A 24,318-nucleotide genomic window follows, 5' to 3' on the forward strand; every position below is an offset into this window, starting at 1 on the left:
ACCCCCAAAACTCTATAATTGCAACTAAACTGTTTGACATAACGCTCGTCAGCCATTTCTAAATAAATGTGGTAATGTGGCATTTCACTTTTGTTCTGGCAACACTGCTGTTATCAGTAAATTTCCAGTGGGAATTAGAGATATGTTTTCAGCTGTTCCTTTATCATTCAAGCTATTGGAAATTAACGAATCTCGGTTAGGTTAAAGTAAATTGGTATGCCTGAATTCACAGTGAAATTAATACTCAGCGATATTGAGGGAACTACGACATCCATTAGTTTTGTAAAGGTGCAGTCATAGACATTAATTTTTGTAATGATAATTTTTTGAACGGGTTCATTGCTTATTGCAGGATGTGCTCTTCCCGTATGCAAAAACACACTCCAAGGAATTTCTAGAGGAATCTTGGAATAATGCCGAAACTCAAAAGATTGTTCAGGACTTACGCAAATTATCACAATACAAAGATTACTTGGGACCGGTTGATGAACAACCTACCGCTTCGCCCGGGAATGTAGCCAGTTTTGTTAATTTTCTCATAGAAAAAGATCTGAAAGTAGGGCCATTGAAAACTCTTCAGGGATTGATTTGGGCTAAAGGTTATGCTAACGGTAACATTAAAGGACAGTAAGTTGACATGTTTTTGTTAGTACAATATTAAGCATTATTTATTTAACATACTATTTTTTGGGCTATCAAAAGCATATATTCTGATGTGCTGCCAGCAATTAAGCGATGGCATGAGGCTGGCCTACGCCTCGCTATCTATTCTAGTGGTAGTGTAAAGGCACAGCAGCTACTCTTTGGTCAATCAGAGATGGGAAATTTACTGCCCTATATTAGCGGCCATTATGACACAGCCGTTGGCCATAAGCAACAAAAAGAGTCGTACGTGAATATAGCTAAAGATTTGGATTTACCAGCTGAAGACATACTGTTCCTAACTGATGTCGTAAAAGGTAAAAAGATAATGAGTATGTCTTTGTCTGTTGCATTAACATACATATTTCTGATTTTCAGAGGCTGAAGCAGCTCGCGATGCTGGAATGCAAGTTGCTTTACTAAATCGACCAGGCAACGCGCCTTTAACGGACGACGATAAAACTGCATTTACGTTTGCTGATAATTTTAATAATTTAAAGATAAATTTGAAGGAATAATAATTGAGGCTACATATATAAAAAATACCTTAAGACAACACATTTTTTTATTAAACATTTACACTTTATTTTAAATATATAGAAATTATTTAATTATTGCTTTCAATATTTACAAAAAAGCTCTATCCAGACTAGACAGCTCATCACCACTGTCATTCATTATTGGCGGCTGCTCATCACGTTGCTTTTCATCAGGCTGTGCAGTATTTTTTCTCACAGGCGTTTGTGAAGAGCTTCGCCTGCGTACTTTTGAACTGCCACCATATGTTTTATGCAGGAAACTTAATTTATTACTTCTTTGACTGGATTGACTGCCCATACCATCGTGGGTGCATAATCTTCGACTCTCGGCGCTTTTGCTACGCGTTTTACGTTGTTTAGATTGACAGCAGTGTCTTTCACCATCACGTTGACATGTATGGGTTAGTTTCCCAATATGAGGACCCCAAAATGTTGCGCCTTCCAAAAGTAATGGTGCCGACTTGACCCTTTGACGCATCAATTCCATGTTAAGTTCGTATTCACGTTGTTGCATTGCCTGTTCGGCTTTGCGGGTGGCCAAACGCATAGACAGAATCTCTTTATGAGTTTCACTGAAACATAACATGTAAGTTATATAAACATTTATACTTTGCACGACTTAAACTTGTTAAGTTACTAACTTGAGGGATAGTGACTTCCATGCCGGTGTTTTTCTCACTTCCCAATCGAACTGTGGTGTGTCGTCATAATAAGTACAATTGTTTTTCAGCTCTTTCAATTTCTTTTTTGAGACCTCAACTCTTAAGGTAGCTGCAAGATTCGGTCGCGCTACCGGATGTATTGGTGACGGTGTGATGTGCTATAAATAAAGTTAGGTTATGCTGCTACAGCAACAATCATATCAAAGTTTAAATTTTGACAAAATACCTTTCTAATTTCTTTTTTTGTATCCAAATTGAATATTGAAAATGGCACTTGAAAATCTTTTTGTTGCTTCTTATCCTTCCCTTTCTTTTTTCGTCCACTTGAGCGACCTGAAGTTTTGGTTGAACTACTTTGCTCACTTGGTGAGTCGACAACAATTTTCGGTGGAATAGTTTTTGGTGATATTCTATGGAGAAGCTATAAAAAATTTGGCTTATATATTTAATTATGTATGTGCTTACATGCTTGTCTTCTGCGAAAAATAACTACTGAATTTTAAAGGAGTTCGATTTATAAGAATTTGCGTGTCTGATCGTTTATCTAACAGGGTTTTGTCTTCTGTATTTTCATTCTGCTTGCAGTCTGCGATTCTATTGATGTCATCGAAGGAATAAGACTTTTTCAAAAACTTTCGTAAACTCGTAGTACTCGCTTTGGAGCAAGGACGTGCGTTTTCACTGGCTTGCTTAAAAATATTACGAAAATTAGCAATTTCTGGTGTTACAGAGAGCCTGAAGGAATATCATAATTTTACTACACAAATTATTTATATCAATTATTCCCAGTTTATTACTTATCCGTGTATTTGGTAGAGTTCTCTATATTTACAATAGGTTCGGTTTTAGTATTCTTCAACTTGCTATCGGTCAAAGTAGCACTTTTATGGCGACTTTTGAGCTCTGCTTCGAAATCTTCCAACGTTTTTTGGAATGCCTTTATTTCGTCATCAAACTCATCTTTACGGCTGATATAAAAAATAAATAAATTTGAAGCTGAAAATATAATTTTATCAATTAAATACTTACCTCTTTACAACGCTTTTTTTTGCAAAGTCTATTTTGGTAGTAGTACCAAAAGGAGTTCCCAACCTGCATTGAGATCTTGTAAATTCTTCTTGTACTTTACACTTTTCTGGTTTTCTTTTGCCACATGCACTACCAGTTGTAGGTCTATACTTCCCCAATTTGCTCGCTCTTAGGCGCTTTCTATTGGCGCAATGGGAAGATTGAGAAGATATCGATGTACTCTCCTCCACTATACACGATTGTGCAGATTTGGTTCGCAACTCACAGCAAGTGGATCGCAAGGTGTCCAACGTGGAGTAAAATTCTTCGTTCGGTAAGTGGTTGATGTCATTGTAGTCTAATTATGAAAACCAAAATATTAAATGAGTAAATCAGTATATCTTTTGGAGTTTATTAATTTTTTTTTTGTTTCACCTGGAATACTATCATAAAGTTTCGCTAAGGAACGTATGCCACTGTTAACCAATACAGAGTCTACGGGTTCAAATTCGGCAGTCTTCGCCGTTTTCGCAGTTCCACTTAATGGCGTTGTTGTCAGTCGGCCTAGGTACATCTTTGGACGATTATAAATTGGCGCTGGACAATTATTACACGGATCAATTGGAACTTTTAAGCATGAATGCAAATAAGATCTACTAATCCGCGTGGTCATAGTGTTAATCACTTATATAGTACAATTTATCGAATAAAGTATGAAGTTTGTTTTTAATTTGTATCAGGTACTACTCTACTATATTAAAATTTTGTTGATTTATCAATATTTTCAGTTTACTGGTTTATAAGCTTTTTGGTAACCAACGTAACCAAGGTTGATTTGCATTCAGCCATTGTCCAACTATTTATCGTTTATTGGTAACAATTAATCTGTTATTAGTGTAACCACAAACTTAGCAAAGGAATGTTGTTTATGCGTAATATACATATATGTACATACATACTTATATAAAATTTATATGAAATATATACTCGAACTAGGGAGACTTGTCTTTCAATTTGCAATGGGTCCCAAGCATCAAATATATGTATGTAAATACATATGCATTATTTACTCTATCTAATGTATAATTCTTTAAATATTGCCGTAAAGGACTCATTTCAACAGTGAATTTACATTATCGTTCGAAACTCCTATTAAAAAAGGCTTAATTCCATTTCTAAAATGAAATTGCATACCGGAAATGAAATCGAACGCTTCCGCTTATTTTGCAGTATGCTTAATTTCCATGTTTTAATTCAAGATTTTCAGCTAATGTTAGATTAGTTTTTAGGCATTTTCATGAATCTTCCAATTGCCTGAAAATTTTCTTAATATAACTTTATTGCAATTTTAATTATTATATTCAGCTTCAGTTATGCTTCCAATAGATGCCCGCTAGATTGATTTCTAAAGGGTAATTAAATTAGTAGAGGTTTTCCAAATAGATTTTGTTGCTGTGGCAGTTTTGTTGCTCAGACAGACGGCAAAAAGAATTCAATTATGAATTTAAGTGTTAATAATAAAACCATTTTTTTGTTTTTGTTTTCCAAGATTACAATAATTTTATAAAACAATTATTTTATGTCGTCTTTATACAACCCTGCTATAATTTTCAACAGCAACACTGCAACTCTGCATATAACTATGCTTTCACTGAACATCCGCAACTGTTTTCATTTCAGTCTTCTCGTGAATTTTCAGGTGTTTAGTTTATTATGGTAAAATTTACTCCAAGTGATAGGTGTTAAGATTATTCTGTGAATTAAAAGTTTGAGACGCATTAATTGCTGAAAGTGGCTTTCTGCAAAGCAAAAATTATTAAATAATTAGAATCATTTGCTATTGTAAAAGTGAGAAATAAAATTGTGATTATATCGGCTATATTTAGTGTAGATAGAAACTAAAGAAAGCAAAATGCGTCTCGCCGTCGGTGCAGCAATCGTAATTGTTGCGCTGTCACTCCTCTCGGTGCTTGTTACTGGACAGGAGGCCGGTGCTGCTGATGAGGTACGTAAAATAAATATTGCTTTTGCTAGTGCTAATTTTCGCAAAAGTCATCGCGACTCAAAGTTAACGCTTATATGGATTGCTTGTTGGAAATTTCACTTTAACATTTTCATTATACATATACATACATATGTATATAGAAAAGCGTTTAAAAAAAGTTGAACTAATACCTAAATAAATAGTAACAAATATACACCTGCAGGTGCTATGCATAATAATAATGATTTTTTTACATTTGCTATTTCCAATCTTTCAATGATTCATAGCCAGCTTATAAACACATGACAGAAAAAGTCTACGTTCATCCCCGGAATTGTTCATTAACTTCCTTTCAATTGTTTTGAAGACAATTATTCGATGAGTGTGTAGGCAAAATTTTATAGAATTTGAGCATTGTTCTGAGTTAACGGAAATTTTGTATCTCTACTTAAGTAAATTGATCATAGTTGTGCGTTCACTTTAAATAGCGAAAGTCACAGGTATTTTTTATTATGGACCAAAAGGGCAAAGAAATACATATTAGCGAAAAAAACATTGTTAGTTACTGGCACAATGGCAAAAGTTATCGAAAAATGGCAAATAGCGTTGAGGCACAGAGAAATGGAGAAGAATGGAAAGCTATAAGTCCTGAAAAAAGAGCCAAATTAGTGCGGAAAAATTGCCCATTAGAAGTCATTAAAAAACGTGGATATCCAACTAGTTAATGATTTAACCTTTAATCCTTTCTTCTCTTAATCTTGAAGTGAAAGCAGCCAGAAAAAGTTTACAACAGTTCTTTCAGTGCCGGACTATTCACTGTTTTATCTTTAATTAGTACTTTATATTTGCTTTAATTAACATCAATATGTTGTTTTATTTATTTTGTAAAATATCTGTTGAGATTCTCTGCAATTTTTTTTCTTCAATTGAAGAATTCTATTTCTGGATACCCTGCAATTAAAATTATGGTATCAATCATATAAAATGTCTCTTAGAAAGGTCACTAATTTTAACCAGTAATGTTTATCAAATGAAAACATATTACTATGTGTGTATTACAAATGCTTTAAGATTGGGCTTCTCATGAAAAAGCTTAAGATCTCCTATAGTGTTTACTCACATAGTCATATATTTGCACTTGAATACATACATTTCAAATTGAAAAATTTTCAACGGGGAGCAATTTATAATTGAAAACAATTGCGTACCCAGGCTTCGTTATCCAAAAACGCAAATATATTATAATTGAGTTCAAAAGAAATAAATATGTTTGTATAAAATAATTAGCCAGTTTAAACTACAGTCAGACATGTTTAAAAGCAATTTAAATAATGTAATTTTACTTTAATTTATTTTCAGATTGACTTAAAATATACGTAAAAAATGTATATTTATATATACATATATTTTTTTTTGCAATTACAATTAACGCCGGCAGTTTAAAGAAAAATCAGTTATTCTCGCGAAATTTGAAATAAATAATACATTCACAATTAGAATTTTTGGTTTAGTTTAACTGAGTTCCAATGTATATAAAATTTATTTGCGTTTAGCTACGTTTAAATGTAATAAAACTTTGTGAATGTGAAGATATGTCTTTGTTATAAACTGAAAATAGCAAACTGGGATTAAGACATGAACATCAACTACGACGACATTTCTATTTATTTGTGTCATCTGTTATCACATTCGGATTGTCGTAAACGCTGATTAATTTGCGTATCAATTAGCAGCAGTTTGTTTGTTGCTTTAAATACATCTACAGAACCGTTAAAGCAAATACAATTAAAATGATTGTAAATTGTACACGGGAACTTTCTTTCATGAAATCCAAAATATGCGTTTACACTTATAAATGATAAAATGAAAAATTTAACTGTGGTATACCATAACCTAATTTTTCTGTCACTGTTCTATTTTATTTATTTATTTTTTTAACTGCAATACAATAAAATACTTTTCATACAGTTTATTTTTTGTTTCAAATTAAAAAAGCCGATTATACTAAGTATGACAAGACTCTGCTAGAAAATAATAAATAAATTTCTTCAAAGTATGTATGTATACATATATGTACATATATTAGTAAATAATAACTGAGAAATACTAATAAAAGTAGCAGCCTTGCTTTCAATTAATAACTTTTATGTTATATTATGTGTTGAACACTGTTTCGAAGATTTACGATTTTATATTATTCATTTGCCTTGTATTGTTTTCCATTTAAACGACACACATATATTTGCATACAAAAATTTTACACCAAATCGTTAAATAAACACAAATTTTATTGCATTTTTATGTACACAAAGTAAACATTGTGAGCTAATAACATTTTTCTGCAAGTAAATATTAAAATTTAGTTTTTTTAGATATTTAAATTTTTAAAACTTTCATGTAAAACAAATATGTTGACCACAAGGGGAAAAATGTGAATTTTCGGACAAAAATTTTTTCCATTGCTGTAAAATTCATTTTGTTTGCAGTTAAGTCAAATCTGTATGTATGTAATTGCCTAGTCGGTACATTGTGGAAAAATTTTTGCAATCGTGCATATATAAATAAATATTCACTTACATACTGTGTGGTTGGCTGAACAGGCAGAGCTTTCAGTTCTATTTTGGTCAAAAACTTTTTAACTTATTGATTTGCTTTCAAAATTTAACCGCAAATATTGGTTTCCACTTATTTAGTCTCATACATGTTCATAATAAAAGTGAGCCATAGTTGAATGTCTGCCAACTTTTTTAATTTTTTTTAATCAAAGTAGAAAAAAGTTGCAGCAAGGAAAACTTAATAAAATTTTGTGCAAATTTTGATTTGCATATGTACATATGTAAGTTTGCATAGTGAAAATCACATTTTTTCGTATACTTTTTGAGATTGCTGCTGATGTGCACCAGTTATTGACTGTAAATTAATCGACTTTAATCTTTACCAAACTTAAATATTGATTTAAAAATGATCGGAATTAAAAAAGGCAAGCAATTAACAGCCATGCGAGGTCTAAATCGTTAAACATATTTATATATATGTATTCAATATTAATTTAATATGTATATGTAAAATATTATATATTGTGATCACCGTTTTATACTGGTTATGCAACTCATGTAATAGGCCTTCGTTAGTTTGTATTAAAAAATTAATGTTCGAAAAAAACAGCTGTTAGTTCATTGAATAATTCGAGCTCTGACTAACCACTACGGAAAACCACTTGCTAAAAGCGGTGCTAACCTTACTACTATGCGCATCTATTTGTTCACAGTTGACTAATGAGTTTGAAGAGCCACTATATACCACAAATTGAGTCTCATTTGCATTTATACTTTTTTCAAAATGCTTACGTTAACTATTAAAATGATGATTTAAAAGAGGAAAAAGGAAATAAATTGTTTGAAAAATAATTGCAACCGTTTAAAATTATTCTTAATTATTGTCAAATTTAAGTGGTGTTATTGTTGCTTTGACTGTAAACGGAGTTATCTTTTATGCCTGAGCAAGTTAATCAAGTAGTTTCATATTCCCTCAGCGAGTTTATTACGTATCGCCTATAATTAATAGCATTCTATTTATGACTAACATCTGACTAGTTTAGAACCAGTCCCTGACCAGTTTTTAATACTACTACTACGGGTGCTTCCATTTTTACTTTCACTCCGTATATAATTTTTAATATCTAAGTTTAGTTTAAACCTTACCGGTTCTTAAATTCTAGTTTTGATAAAATATATAAACACATGTGGACATTTTGAGGTTATGCACATAAGATGCGAAGCACAAGAAAAGATAATAAAAATAAGTGACATTGATGTACATGCATACATAATATTAATTTAAATTAACCATATATACCATATATACATTTGTAATATTTTCGTTCAATCTGATGAAAAAGTTTATTTTGGCGAATTTCGGTGTCCTACAAGAAAAAATCTAGTGTAGTAAATTTGCAAAAATTGGATGATTTTAGACTTTTAGATTTCACGCTTTTGTATGTTCTTCTGTGCTCGATTAAACCTCTCTTTCAAGTTGAATCTAGACAGAAGGCTATGAAAAGTGGATAAGCTGAAAGATGAACATGTCTGGACTTCATCATGTGAAAACAATTTGAACAGGTTCAGGCAGTTTATCAGACTCTAGCGACAAACTAAGACATCGTGTATACACTGAAAATGGAATGGTCTTAGCATCACAATACTTGTAAATAATACATCCTTGCATGCTTATAAAACCTATCTACGCTTTCCCTTTGAAAAAATGTACTAGAAAATATTTTTTTCTTGGATTTACCGTTAGATTAAACATAATCTTTGTGTCTAATTCGTGACAAAAGAATGGCAGTTGTTTGCTTTGCGGTGGATGAGTGAAGACTTTAGAGCTTTATGTTAAACGGTGTAGGACCTTGTGGGACGTACTGCTATTTTTTTGGGGTTTTTCTACGTCCACATCGCGTCTTTAGAATCAATGTTTAGTTTCGTTGATTAAAATTTTACTTTTTATCAACAAAAACAACAATGAATATAACGCTTTCTTGCTTTTAATCGACCATAAGTCGCGTAAAGCATATAATAAGAAAAAAAGGTTTACTTATAATCGTTAAATACTTTTTGTTTTTTATTTTATTTTTTGTTTTGTTTATGTTATATACTTTTTTATATTATTTTTTTTAATACATTTTTTATGTCTATTTGTGTTTTTATTTTTTTTTTAATATATACCAATATTTTTTTTATTCTTTTTAATATTTATACTTTTATTTATCTTTGTAATTATACCCTGGACAGGGTATATTATGTTTATCACGAAGTTTGTAACACCCAGAAGGAATCGTCGGACACCCTGTAAAGTATATATATAAATGATCAGTATGTCGAGCTGAGTCGATTTAGCGATGTCCGTCTGTCTGTCTGTATATATACGAACTAGTCCCTCAGTTTTTAAGATATCGTTTTGAAATTTTGCAAACGTCATTTTCTCTTCAAGAAGCTGCTCATTTGTCGGAACGGCCGATATCGGACCACTATAACATATAGCTGCCATACAAACTGAACGATCGGAATCAAATTCTTGTCTGGAAAACTTTCACATTTGACAAGATGTATTCACGAAATTTAGTATATATTATTTTCTAAGGCAACAATGTATTCTCCGAAGAAATTGTTCAGATCGGTTAACTATAGCATATAGCTGCCATACAAACTGAACGATCGGAATCAATTAACCTGTGAAGGGTATTTAGCTTCGGCGCAACCGAAGTTAACGTTTTTTCTTGTTTTTTATTAAAATTTAGTTTTTAAAATATTTTTTTCTTACTATTTTTTGTAATTATAGTGGATTTTATAGTCTCTAAAAATTAATCCATGTAGCAATCATAACAACTGCGTTGTACTTTTTATATTAGACCTTGCCAATTCGGAATACCTATGTATGTCATCTGTGTCATATCTACATACATACAATACATACATATGTATGTACATATGTGTAGTAGCAGGGGTATTCGTCAATCATCGCAAAACGCTTATCACATGAAAAAAGTCAGCGATTAAGGTCAAATGTGCGCTAGGGTACATTAACCCATGCTAAACACAAGTAGATAATGTAGCATATTGGCATTTAATTGTATACGAGTAGACTTTTGCACATTTTTACATGCATCGGCAAGTATGCGAAACTCGTTAGAATGCATTGTGAAACGCAAAAATATAAATACTTAACGAAACACACAATTCCTTCCTCTCTGTTCCATTCTTAGTTGAAATGAATGTGCTCGAGCCCATTGCTGACTTATACCCGTGTGATACTGATATTTTTTCGATTTTTTTCTGGTAGCTTTATTAATCGCCATAAAAAATAGACAACAAAATAAAAAAAAATGAATTATCGGAAGCCAATATTGGCAAATGGCGCCGCTGCTTGCTATAAACAAAAGGTACACAAAACCAAGTAAAATGCATATTTATACCTTTTTATTTATATATGTGTTCATGCATGTCCGCATGCTCACATTTATGTGTACATATATCTCTATCGGTGTGTAGATCGCAAATCGAATTGATGCAACTGACAATTGCGCCGCAGGCTTTTCTATTCGGAAACTGTCAGCCAGCGACTTAAAGAAATTTTCTACAAAATTACATACATACATATGTACAAGTATATATATACTATATAAGTATATATTTAAGCGCAAAAGCAACAGCGACAGTCGCGGCAAATTTGTGGCGAATGCAAAACTAAGATGGCAGTTCGATAAATTAGAGAATTTTCGAAAAAAATCACATAATGGAGTGTAAATAGACTAATTTTAGCTCGATAATATTAGTTCTCCCGTTTTTTATTCCTAATGGTCATCATCCTCATATTATTCACAATGGTCCTTCAATAAATATTTTATTCGACCCAAATTTCTCCACTACCACCTGCTTTTGCCAATTTCTAAATAGGAAATACTGGAATAAGGTTTAGTATGAAAAGCATACTGACTCATAGAGCAAATCTGAACCCATTTGAGCATACTCTATTTAAAAGTCAACATATCCTCCGCCAAATAATTTCAAAATAACATTCTCATTAGTTCGGTTTAGCATTTCCAGGATTATCGACAGCGAGTATAATTTTTCGTCTTAACCTTGTTGATTGTAATATTACCTTTTTTGGATCAGCCGCTGAGGTACAAATAAGATACCGCTGTTTATTTGTATGTCCACAGTTTCGAACATGAAAAAAATCGTCTAGGTTGAGCGTAAACTCTACAATTTTTTGGATCTGATCACTTTTTGAATATATGGTATACTACACATAGTTTTTTTCAAGGCTAAATGTTATTAAGAAAAATAGCAGTATAGGTAAAGCTTCTCAAGCAAGTCCTTTAATCTTTGGCTTCATTTGTATTCGTGATTTTTATCCAAATTTATGACTGTTTTTTTTGCTTTCCTCAAATACCAACATCATGACAGTGACTTATCAAACCATCCTCCTATATTTGCAGTATAAAAATCTGTTTGAATGTGCTTAACAGCAATTGTTTTTTAATCTTTTGAGCAAAGTACGTGTGCTCCAGTTTTATTTCCTTTATTCCAACACAGTGGCTAAGTCAAACAGTACATGCACACAGTGCAGCCACTGAGAACTCTGTCGTTTCCAAGACAGTCCGGTCTATGTAGCTGAAGTGAAGAGATCCATAGCAGAATTTTTATCCAGCCAAAGACCGTCAACTATCACAAGAACAACAGAGATGAAGAGATTTAACTCAGACCAAATTCTGCGCCTTTTGCGAAATCAGACTAAGGGAGTTATTCCAAGAAGAAGCCTTCTGAGGTTGTTCCATATTCTACTAATTCGTTCTAACATACGCTAACCGAGCTATGAGAGTAAAGTGTCATCGCAAGATTTACGCAAAACCCTTTATATAGTATTGGAGTAAAATAGCTTCTTCTGTCTGTTATTATTCCATCTTTCAAAGTAATGACCCACATTTTTGTTGTATAACGGGTTATTTTAGTCTAATCAAGTGGTCCGTCGGACTACTGTTCGAACAATTTCGATGAATGAATGTGATTTTCAGTTTTGTGAAGAAGTATTGTTCCAATTTCTTTGCTCATTGACATCTCTCAGCTCGTCTCACACACGTATATCACATTGCCGAACAGTAGAGATTTCTCAATATTTTTTATACACATTTATGAACTACTGTTATTTAGTCTGTTTTATCAATCAAGTGTATGTCCCTAGATCTTGAGATTGCTACACCACAGATATTTCTTTCAAGGCACACATAAAAGTTTATTGCAAGCTTTGATGAAACCTCGCCCATGCCTCGCACAAATACCGTTAAAGGGGCGGATAAGTGCAATTTATTCGCATTTCCACAGAAACCACAGTGTATGCAAAATGAGGCGAGCGAAATTTATGAGCTGCGAATGAATGGTTAAGTTCTCCAGCAAACTGTAAGTCAACAAATCAAGTGATCTAACACTTTTGCTTCAGTTTTGCGCGCATAGCGTATTTTTACGCCACTTTGTCACTTTGCGCCTTTCCAGCGTTCACCGCCGTTCGCAACACCCACAGCTTAAAAGGCAACAACAACAACAACAGCAAATCGCAAATCTGCTTAAGTTTATAGTCATGCTATGCTATGCGCTCCATACACGTGACATCTTTACTTCATTTTATTTCTTTCATCTACTTATACAGTCGCTAAAAGAGTGATGTGCCTAACTTTTTTCCCCGGTTTCGTGATGTTCACATTCTTGCCGGATCCAAATTTGTGTTCATTCACATGCTTTAGTATATATGTTTATATATGTACAATTTTGACTACATTATATGCACGCTCGTACTTTTTATATGCCGAAAGCCTCTTGATATAACAACAACAAAATAAAAACAAAAAATCAAGAAAACAAGTTTGCCTGCCAATTCCACATCCGGAAGCGTGCGTTCTTCTCCGAATGCCAGCATAAAATTGTCAATAAGATAAATACGCCTTAATTTTAGTCAAGCTCAAAGAAATATTTTTTGAATGCAAATTTTACCAGTCGACTCTGTTTAGCGACTCTGTTCTGCTGCTGGCAGCTCAATTGCCTTTGCCTAAATCTTTGCCTAACTTCTTTTGTGTACTAAAAGAATACTCTTAATTATTCTTATTAATGTTTAGCTTTATAATTGGCCCAGCTTTGTTATTCGATTGTTATAAAGCTGTCTTACGGAAGCTTCAAGATTCTAACAATCTTTTTAGTCATGACGAAGATCACAAAAATTTGGTTTTCGATAATCCTTCAGATGCTTGTCTCAACATAGACCGCTGCATCGCTGCGGACTCTACTTCTATTGGCATCTACTCGCACACACATTCGAGAGATGGGGCAGAGTCGCTGGAGTAAGTGTCTCTTGTTTCGGACTGCCAAAGCACTGTAGTCTTTCAAGCAGAAGTGTCAGCCTTCAAGGTACTTCTCGGAAGTGCGACTTATTTCAGGAAGGCACAGGTTTCATCCCAATACACGTCTTGAGCTCGCTGACAGTGAGACCCTTCGATTTGGTTGGAATTGATATTAGCCGCCTTAATAAGTTTGTGGCGAGCTCTACGTGCCTTGTCGATAACGACGATTTTTTCGATCTAGTTCTAGGAGTACAAATCTAGCTGTACAAGTGTAATTATTTGTGATGTCACGAATATAAGTGCATTTACCCAACTAATATTTCACCTTTCTTCTAATTTTTCTTAATTTTTAATACTTGGAATATCATTTTCAAGAAAACCAAGAAAAACTTTAACTTCAGTTGCACCAAGCCAAAATATTATTGACAAATAAAAGAGTTTCCATACAAGAACTTGATTTTGCTCCTTAATTTTGATGTGTTTATGCTATAATGATCCTAAATAGATGGTTCTAGCCGTCAAAGCAGTAAACGATTTCAAATCACAGGTAGCGAACTTAATACCAGAAGTTTCTAGTAATTTAACCTTTTGTTAACGTTTCCTTACTACCAGACTTGGTATGAACTTCGCTTAACCTATCAAATTGTTTACCTTTCCTGTCTCTTTAAAGTTAGTATTCTTTCTGCAGTCTCATCGAGATTTGATAGCCACTTATCATCGTAGAAATGATTTCTTATCAAAAACTTGTTTATATATTCTATTAATCTATATTCTATATTATGTGTATATTATTCTTTTGTTTTCGAACTTATTGAAACAACACATAAGTACATATATATATGTACATATCTATATATATACTCCGGTGAACATATGCACTTTTAAAGTCATAGCGTAAATGCGCCTTATGCGATCTAATCTGGCGTGAGAAGAGTAGTGGAAAGTCGAGCGCTTGCCTATACTTGAATGAATATACCTATTATTCATTGCATTCCTTTGTTCAACTACTTTTACACTTGCCTATTGTAAGTTGTGCAAGATAAATTTAATTTGTTGAGCTGCTCTTGGCATGCAATCATTTATGTTTTCACTGTAACATACAAATTCATAAAGGTGGTTTCGATCCGGGCAAGTAATTCTCGTAATAATGTGACCTTGGTGAACAATTCAATTCACATCGGCGAGCTGTTTGATGTTTTTGAAGAAATCTGATCCATGTGAAGTCTACAGAGGTGTCACTTGTTCAATTGGAAAATGTTTCTCGAATAGAATTTTGGTAGAATAACACCCGAATCGTTACTGTTTGGGAAAATTTAGTTAATCATACAAGGTCTGTCGCAAAAGAAACAGGACTGTTAAAAAAACATCAAAAAAGTAATATTTTTCAAAAATTATATTGTTTTATTCAAAGTAGTTTCCTTGTGCTTCGATACAGTGTTTAGCCCAGTCAATTAGCATTTCAAATGAGTCTTTAAGGTCATTTTTCAGAATGCTCTTGAGAATATCGGTCGTCGCCTTTTGGATAGCTGAAATGTCCTGAAACCAGTGTCCTTTCATGGGCAAATGAAGTTTTCCAAATAGTTAAAAATCACAGGGTGCCAGATCAGGTGAGTAGGGTGAGTGATTAATGGTTAGTATGGAGTATTTTGTCAAAAAATCAGTGGCAAGCGTCGACCGATGACACGGCGCATTATCGTGCAACAGGCGCCAGGACCCTGCCTCACGGTATTGTGGTCGAGCACGACGAATGCGTGACAAAAGACGCTTCATAACACCAAGGTAAAACACAGCATTAATCGTTTCGCCAGGTGGGACGAACTCTCGGTGTACGATACCCTCGGAATCGTAAAAACAAATCAACATTGTCTTTATTTTCGACTTCTGAAGACGACCTACTTCTGATCGTCACAGAGGTCCTCACGACCTTCTTGAAATCGCTGAAACGACTCATGCACATTACTACGGGATAGGCACTGATCACCATAAACTTTTTCCATCATTTGAAATGTTTCAGTAAACGTTTTCCCAAGTTTAAAACAAAATTTAATATTTGCTCTTTGCATTTTACGACCGATCACCAAAAGTTGCTGTCACTTTTTGAACGATAACATCGATTGTAGTTATCATTTTGTCTTAAAATTTTTACGAAATGTCAACAAGAGATCAAACTTTTTATTTCATATACCCACCAATAGGTGGCGCCACCAGAAACAGTTATATTTAAAAGGTTCTGTTTCTTTTGCGACAGACCTTGTATAATCTCGAATCTTGAAAAACAGAATGCAAAACCTTTGTTACCGACTACCTATTGAAAAACCCAGTATATGAGAAGCTGCGACTATTGCATACAATACAATATCTGCAAATTATGTACCCACTGCCATACATACACACTTCTGCATATATGCGCAAAATTGATTTGAATGCTTCTACAATTTAGAAAATTGATAATGGTGACAAGATTTAATTAAGTTAATGGTGCTGGTGTAAGCTTTATACGAGGTTTGAGAAATTTCAAAAGGTTTGAATCTTTTTTGTATTTTTTTTTTGTATGTATCTGCAATGTAAATGGTGATAAGTTTGAGGAAAGTTTGTTTGGCAAACTTCTCACCCAATTTTATCAAATTTTCGAAAGTTTATTCAGAATTTAGTATTGGATGAATTTCACATTAATTTGTAATATTTTACTAGTAAGAAGTTGAGACTGCCCTTTACTCGTATTGAGCTCACAGTATGCGAGCTGAAGCCTAATATCGTTGCCCTGCTATCGTAGTGAAAAACCATCACTCTGAAGGAGGCTACACTCCGGAGCAGTAGATATTTTTCTGTCTTTATAGCACCCATTTCCGTTTCAAGACGCTGCAATGGTTAGATGTCCACCCTGTCGGATATCTCCACCAACCCTCCTCGCAAGCTTTGATCCAGCCGTGAAAATGCTGATCGAGAGAGCTTGCTGCCCAGCATGAGCCCTCGGTATTTAACTCTGTCAGCAGGCTGGAGACATGCTGCTCTCATCGATGGTATCCTGGATTTTGTAGTTCTTCGTGAATACAACCAGTTTGATTGTGCTAAGATTAATGGAAAGGTCATTTTCAAAAGCCTAAGTTGACAGCTTAATGTCACGTGAATAATTTTTCTCAATGCAAGTTGTACTATCGTCAAGTTAGCGTTCCTCAATTTGGCATAAAGAAAACCATCTATTAATCATTAAGACAATCGCAATAAATGTGATATAAAAAATACTGCAAACCTAATGAAAACATTTGGTTGGCCACGAAATGAAAGTTCATTGTCATCTAATATTTCGTTCCTAAATGTCATTGAATTTGTACTATTGTCAACTTATAGCGGGATTCTGTAACCAGTGTCTAGTCTCTATTTGAGACATTTTGAGGTAAAGTCTCAATTTGAGACTAGTTACTATTCACTAAACAGTCTCTAGCGTTAGTCTCAAAATATTGACTAAAATTTTAGACCTGATAGTTAGCAGGTCACAAAACTAAAAGGAACTCATGTCTGCCATTTTGAATATACTTAATAGAGATCATCATAAATATTAATCGATTGTAGTTTTTTTATATTTTGTAAGCAAATCAAACACGAAAAGGTTAGAAATAAATAAATTTTACATAAATTTCGTAAATATTATGAAACAAAGTCAACATATATTTTTATCTATAATACTGTTTTTTGACTATGTTATAGAAAATTTAATATTTGTTATCGACATATTTATTTTCATTCAAGTGTAAAAACATCTCTGAATAATGAAATGTAATAGATTTCGTGACTGTCACTTACAGAATAGCAAAATCGTCTCAAGTCTCAAAAATTGTCTCTAACTTGAATTCTCAAATTTAGAGACTTGATACTGTATCACAGTACAGAATCGCACGGTTACTGTCAATAATTTGACAAAGTGAATCATAAAGTTATTTTCCCCGAAATTCGGTGTATAAAGGCAAATTGGTGGTTTTCAAAATTCGGTACGTGCCAAGGCACCCAAATATTCGTCTCTACAAGTTTCAGTCCTTTCTCAAACCAGCATACTAGTATAAAATTCAAATACGTATAATTTTATTATTATTCCTTGTATCGGTCAAGTGTTTTTCTTTGCTGTTTTGTGGCTTACTTTATTTTTCACTTTTGCTCTAGCTTTCATTCTTCTATTGAAGCGTTTTTATACACGCCTGAGTTTCGGATGTGAGCGTCCATTTATCTACATTGTATTTTGGCTGGTGTCCGCCTGTTGTGGCGCAAAAGTGAATTTATGTAAATCAGTTAATAAGTAGAAGTATCGAGAGTGCTGACTAAGACCACAACAAAAACCTCAACTTGCGACCATCAACCGGGCAGACAGTCTGTCGATTGACTTAATGAGATAGCTGGTGAATTGGAAATTTACATATTTAGTGGAATCACATTTTAAATGATCAATGCGGTATCAGTTCTTCTAATTCTTCTGCTTTTGTTAACTTTTGAATTTATAATGAAATATGTAGATATGTACATGTGTACATACATATATAGTATATACTATACCATTATTTATACACTCCTTCAATCTCGGTTAGACAATCTATCAGATAGAAATAATGAATAAAGTAACTTAGTTTTAAGTTGCGACGCGTCTGGCCGTAGTCGGCATTGATTATAGGCCCCGTACAAAAGCATTTCTGTGCTTTTGTGCTTCTCTTAAAAGCATTTCTGTGCTTTTGTGCTTCTCTTAAAAGCATTTCATATTGCTTTTGTGCTTCTCTTAAAACTCTTAATTTTTTTTTGTGTTGCCGTCCATGGATCCAGTCGGCGCGCCATAATTGTATGTAAATGAGTCGCATGCTCGTGTGAACTCGAGTGTTTTTCATTTATTTTGGTAACTTTTCGACGTATTCACTTTGTTATTATGTAATAACCCGTTCTTTCAGTGCCTGCCCTATCCTTGTTCAATTCCCTCTTTGCTGCTTATTTTCCGATTGAACTCATCGATGCTTTCCAATTGTATGCGTTTTGAAATTACACTTTCATGCTGGCATTCGGCTTGATTATCCAAATTTCATTGTATCTGTGTTTTCAATGCTAACAAGTCGGCATAAATACCCAGCTAGGCGGGGTAATTTATAAGTGCGGTATTGTTGCTTTTATCAATAATACCCATTAGGGCAAACTATTGAAAATGAAATGACATAATTGCTTATATTAGAAGTTAATTTTTAGGGAACGAGATTTTATATAGACTTTGAAAAATTTTGGATATGTTGGATGAGTTTTGGAGTAACTGTAAATATTTTTGTTCGCACCCTAAGTGCTTAAAGAAAGGAAAGAGATATGAATACCATATTATTCAGTAGGAATTTTCACCGTACCTACTATGGCTCTTTTCTTTCGGATGAATACTTCGATATGGCCGATGAGTTTTATGATCCATAGTAGAAGTATGTTCGGTGGCTAACTATTGCCTGTGAGTTTGGGATACGAAGTTACGATAGATAGCTTTAATTTTTTTACAAACTATAGAAGCCATTTACACGCATGGTCAACATAATAAGTACATTCCTTTAGGCTGCATTCATGATTGAATTTTGAAAGTTTGGTGAAGTGTACGAATGCAACTACGGGTTAATTTTCTTAAATTCGATATTGAAGTGCCTTTCATAGTGAAAAGAAAATGCTGAATCCCTTTGTAGTGGGCGTGGCAATTGATTGTTGATGTTCGTGTTTCTAAGTGGTCAAAATAATAAGTACATTGGTAATTATTTTAAGATTTTCAGCAATTTGGACGATTTATTTTAATGGTTTGCTCTTTCGGCATTGCATTGCAAAAGCATTGCAGTGCGGAGGATAAGGAACCTCAGAAAAGAAGGCCAAAGTCTTAGGAATATCGCTAAAACATTAGGCCGTTCATTGTATTTCGTGCAGAATGGCCTAAGGATTAAAAAGAATGTTGAAATTCGAGGTCGACCAAAAAAGACATCAACAACAACGGACAACCGCATTGTCACTCTTGGTAAAAAGGACCCCTTTATATCTTCAAGGATAATATCAGCCAATATTGGTAGCATAATCTCTTCCGGAATGGCCCGACGAAGGCTATATCGAGCTAATTTACCTGGCAGGATAGCCAGAAGAATACCATAATTGCAAAAAATAAAATTTAAGATAAGATCACATTTCGCGAAAAATCATGCAAATTGGTCCGGCCCAAGTGATGAGAAAAAGTGGGCACAATATCTTCTGAATGACGAAACAAAAATTAATTTGTTTGGAAATGATGCCTGATGACGGAATGTTCGACTTTCGAAAGGTAAAGAATTACATTCACAGTCTACAAAAAAGACCGTTAAACACGGTGGCGCCAACATAATGGTCTGGGCGTGCCTATCGTGGTATGGTGTAGGACCAATACATTGTATTTCAGGCACCATGATTAGGTTATAAAATAAAGATATCTTGGAAAACACGATGCTGCCATATACTGAGGAAAGCATGCCACTAAAATAGAAGTTTCAGCAGGGTATTGATCGTAAGCATATTCCGAGGTTGATAAAAGATTGGTTTCAGGACAATAGTGTGACTTCTCTTAAACGGCCATATCAATCTCCCGACTTGAATCCAATTGAAAACCTTTGGGAGGAGCTAAAGTAACGGATTAGGAAGCAATCGTTCCAAAATAAGGATCAGTTATGGCATTTTTGTTGAAAAAACCTGGTATGCGATTCCAATTGATACGTGCCTCAAATTTATCTAATGTCAAAATAATGGCGGATATACTAGATACTGATGAAAGAAGCAAATAAAAATCAAATAGGAAACAGAAAACTCAAACTGATCCATTTTTCATTCACAGATACCTGATGTACTTATTATTTTGTCCAACCATTTTTTTAGTATTTTTATTATTTGCTAGAAATTTAAGCACCTACTTCTCTAGTAAAGTCTCAGCTGTACAGAGTTCTGCAGGGTAATGTGTACTTCAATATAGCTTTGCTGCTCTAGGCATCACTATCATTTGAGTCCATACGTTGTTGGCCGCAGGCCGCTGACCATTAACCCGTCGAACGATTGAGCAGGTCGGCCTTTTGCTTGTACGCTGTTGACTTTGGTCAAGCCAAACCAACATTCCCCGTCACCGCTGGTTTATGTAATTGGTAAATGGCAATTTATTCGATATGCATCGCGCTTTGATGCTTGGTGCTGCATCACTTCGAACCAAATCCAAATAGCGTCGGTCGGCTACGGTCAACTACATTGCCCAAATGACAGCGAACTCGAAATTTCAGTAATAATCCGCGCCGTTAGTTAGCGGTATGCAGCATCATCATGATAACGCATTTGGCTACAATGACAAAAGCAATGGCTGAAATATCAAAGTCGGTGGCATAAAAATATAAAATAATAATAAAAATCATCTGCCACAACAACGCCGCCATTCGAGTAGTTAGCTTTCGCGTTAAAGTCAGTAGCCGTCACTGTCGTTTAATGTGTAGAATGCGCCATCACTTACTTATATTTACATAGAACCGACATTGCTGATGTTGCCACCGCCACCAATGTCATAAATAATTACTTTAAATAGGCTTAGACTACTGTACGGGTAATTTATGTACATAGCTGCTTCTGTAAACCTACATACATATTGCTCACTTAAATTAAGCGTTAAATTAATATTTAATTTTAGTAGTTTTGGTTTTAAAGAATGATCATACTCAGCTTCAAGGTATTAACTGGTGTACAAGAAATAATTGTTCAGTTCTCCCGTTCTCTTTTTACACTCATTACTCAAACTATTTTTGTTCACATGCTAGTGCAATAACCCTGGCGAAGACTTGAATCACCAATACAAATATTGCCAACGGTATAGATCTTTCTTTACCGGTTTCTCGTTTAAGTTTTAGAAATAACACAGATAAATAATAAAAAATTGCGCGATTCGATTGACTGCCGATTGAGCAATTTAATTATGGAGACCTTATTAGTACTTCAGTGAGTCAGTAATTCAATTTTCTTTAAGGGGGTATTCTAGTCTAGATGCATGAATTTCAAGTAATTTTTGAAGTGTAGTAAAAAAATGCCATTAATATTTAAAACATTTTTTTTCCGAAATGGCGACTGCTTGAAAAAAACAAAAATTTTTGTACTACTTTTTTGACAGATTCAACAGGGTATGGCCAGGTCCAGAGGTAAAAAAGTCTAAGACTCTAAAAAATTTTCAAGTTCGAGTCAGTAGAAATTGTGGGTATCGTTTTAAAAAAGTCTATATCGAGGAAAATGCGTTTAAAGTTTCAGTTCCGGCCAAACCAATTTCGATGCCGGATCAATAAAATATCTATATTTATTTATATTATTGTTATATTGTAGATGTCTAAAAATCTAGAAGCATACATCATCTCCGAAACTATTCTCCACTGCAAGTAAAAGAGCAAAGTAAAACATGGAATATTTGTTGCTAAAATATTTGCGGCTATCTCATCATTTCGTTAATCTTATGTTGGTTATCATGGTTTTATGAAGGAACCCAAACCAACCTACCAACCGAGAAAATTCAAAACAATTCATTCCAATGTGTAAGAAATTATTGAACTGAAGGAATCGGAAAGATCTTAACTTAAAATTTCGAATAATTCCGTTCAACAATCGCTGCTTATTACTCTATTAAAAAGTGAGCAGATGTTTCGATAATCTCTCGGGACAAGCTAATACCGTTGATATGACAATACGTATCTTCAAGATAGATATTTGAATTACTATCTAAGTTAGAACGAATTCGAGCTGCAGAACTAAACAGAGAAGGCACCATCTTCTATAAGAGTGTACAGCTGCTGGCGTACGCCGATGATATTGATATCGTTGGCCTCAACACCCGCGCTGATAGTTCTGCTTTCTCCAGAGCATAAGGTCGAGAAGAAAATGGGTCTAGTTGTGAACGAGGCTCCCCACGTCACTGTTGACAGAATCCAATGTGGTTTAACGTGGGTATCTGCCTAAGGAGGCTCAAATCCACGGTGTTTTCTATTACTAAAAACACACAGATCAAAACAATGCGTTGATCAGCGCCCCAAAGCATGAGTGCGTGCAGCCGCATCATACGCTGGAGAACCAAAGCATGAGTGCTGGCACACACACTTACACTTTGGTTCCAAATTGAAAGGGTGGGACTCCCTTTCCACCTTGGTCGGGTTCGAGGCCCATCTAAAACCTCTGCCGTACTCTGGGTCCGGCACCCGACCGCAGTGCGACTCCACATTGGACTAATGTCCTTCCTGCATTTAGGTTTAAACCACAGCCACCACGAATCTCCACAAAGGGCCAAAAACCCAATGAGCAGACTGAAGCGAACTTCAGGGGCGGCTGCTCCCCGTGGTACCATGTTTTAGTCTTTGGTGTGACCTGTAGCCCAAGCGCACTTAGGCTACTGCCAGTCGAGCCCCCAGGAATTATTAAGAACTCCTAAGAACCCGACTGTATGACTGACAAGTGTCTCGTAAAACCCTCCGTAAACGAAATCGTAAACGAAAACACGGTCTATACCAGGAATAAAAATACATTGATATAATAACCATTTTTTACGATGAATACTATAGCACTATATCTGACATGGACTATGCTGACATTTCGAGGCAAGCCCAGAATGACAGACACAGTGCATGCGGGATTTTAGTCGCCTTTTACGGCAGGCATGCCTTACCGCGGGTATATTCGATTCTCCCCCTACCCAAGGGGGTCCCCCCTACCCGCAGAGGGACGTCACTGTTGACAGTCATAACTTCGAAGTCGTAGATAATTTCATCTATTTTGGAACCAGCATCAAGACCAACAACAACGTCAGCCTCGAAATCCAACGCAGAACATCTCTTGCCAACAGAAACTACTTCGAACTAAATAGACAATTGAAAGTCCTCTCTCAACGAATAAAAGCAAAACTCTATAAGTCACTCATTATGCTCGTTCTGCTATACGGTGCATAGGCATGGACGATGACAGCATCTGATGAGTCGACGTTACAAGTTTTCGTTAGAAAAGTTCTGCGAGAGATTTATGGTCCTTTGCGCGTTGGCCACGGCGAATATCGCATTCGATGGAACGATGAGCTGTATGAGGTATACGACGACATTGACACAGTTCAGCGAATTAAGAGACAGCGGCTACGCTGGCTATGTCGTCCGAATAGACGAAAACATTCCAGCTCTGAAAATATTCGACGCAGTACCCGCCGGGGGAAGCATAGCAAGGGAAAGACCTCAACACCGTTGTAGAAACCAGGTGAAAAAAGACCTTGCGAAAAGAAGAAACGACTGGAGCACTGTTGTTAAGTCGGTTAAAACCGCGTAAGCGGACTATCTCGGCACCATTCTTTTATACTGTGCCGGGAATATTTGTGACATTATAATAATAGCAATAGCCATCTTGTCAACTTTGTATTATTTTAAAAATATTTTGCTACTCCAAACCACTGATTTGGATTATATAATTAAGAAAATGTATTCAATTAAAATTTATTGTTTGTTATGCAATCAAATACAAATGTGTAAAGCACGACGTCAAGCTTTAGCCGAGGTCAGTATAGTTAGAATTGAAAGCTTTAGCGGCTTAATTTGAGTAATA

General features: G+C 34.7%; 3 protein-coding genes across 4 annotated transcripts in view; 2 read left to right on the plus strand and 1 right to left on the minus strand.

Annotated features, from left to right (window-relative positions):
• Nucleotides 1–155: 155 nt before the first annotated feature.
• LOC120782509 (enolase-phosphatase E1) lies at nucleotides 156–1,194 on the plus strand. Its single transcript, XM_040114817.1, has 4 exons — nucleotides 156–288; nucleotides 353–627; nucleotides 703–959; nucleotides 1,021–1,194. Exons 1-4 carry the CDS (start codon nucleotides 217–219, stop codon nucleotides 1,158–1,160), a joined length of 744 nt encoding a protein of 247 aa, XP_039970751.1. The 5' UTR covers nucleotides 156–216; the 3' UTR covers nucleotides 1,161–1,194.
• Nucleotides 1,195–1,208: 14 nt separating this feature from the next.
• On the minus strand, nucleotides 1,209–3,736 carry LOC120782505. The gene is made up of 7 exons (XM_040114813.1): nucleotides 3,287–3,736; nucleotides 2,873–3,209; nucleotides 2,641–2,811; nucleotides 2,309–2,578; nucleotides 2,070–2,253; nucleotides 1,823–2,001; nucleotides 1,209–1,753 (listed from the first exon to the last, which is right to left on the minus strand). Exons 1-7 carry the CDS (start codon nucleotides 3,522–3,524, stop codon nucleotides 1,270–1,272), a joined length of 1,863 nt encoding a protein of 620 aa, XP_039970747.1. The 5' UTR covers nucleotides 3,525–3,736; the 3' UTR covers nucleotides 1,209–1,269.
• Nucleotides 3,737–4,530: 794 nt separating this feature from the next.
• The window catches only part of LOC120769662 (putative cysteine proteinase CG12163), a 40,714-nt gene continuing 20,926 nt past the window's right edge, over nucleotides 4,531–24,318 (plus strand). The window contains exon 1 of one of the 2 annotated variants that reach the window (XM_040096774.1): nucleotides 4,531–4,856. In XM_040096774.1, the coding sequence (XP_039952708.1) occupies nucleotides 4,764–4,856 (93 nt within the window). In that variant the 5' untranslated portion in view covers nucleotides 4,531–4,763. The remainder of the gene's footprint in view (nucleotides 4,857–24,318) is intronic. The other variant, XM_040096784.1, reaches the window with a different exon arrangement.

Source organism: Bactrocera tryoni, chromosome 1 (assembly GCF_016617805.1).
Source record: "Bactrocera tryoni isolate S06 chromosome 1, CSIRO_BtryS06_freeze2, whole genome shotgun sequence".
NCBI classification, from domain to species: Eukaryota; Metazoa; Arthropoda; class Insecta; order Diptera; family Tephritidae; genus Bactrocera; species Bactrocera tryoni.

Bases quoted from the DNA above. Each gene is read 5' to 3' on its own strand.
- LOC120782509 (XM_040114817.1), top strand. From the start codon at position 217: ATGCCTGAATTCACAGTGAAATTAATACTCAGCGATATTGAGGGAACT. The intron at 289-352 runs GTGCAGTCATAG...TGCTTATTGCAG, and splicing joins CATCCATTAGTTTTGTAAAG to GATGTGCTCTTCCCGTATGC. The intron at 960-1,020 runs GTAAAAAGATAA...TCTGATTTTCAG, and splicing joins CCTAACTGATGTCGTAAAAG to AGGCTGAAGCAGCTCGCGAT.
- LOC120782505 (XM_040114813.1), bottom strand. From the start codon at position 3,524: ATGACCACGCGGATTAGTAGATCTTATTTGCATTCATGCTTAAAAGTT. The intron at 3,210-3,286 runs GTGAAACAAAAA...TTTCATAATTAG, and splicing joins ACTTTATGATAGTATTCCAG to ACTACAATGACATCAACCAC. The intron at 2,002-2,069 runs GTATTTTGTCAA...CTTTATTTATAG, and splicing joins CAAAAAAAGAAATTAGAAAG to CACATCACACCGTCACCAAT.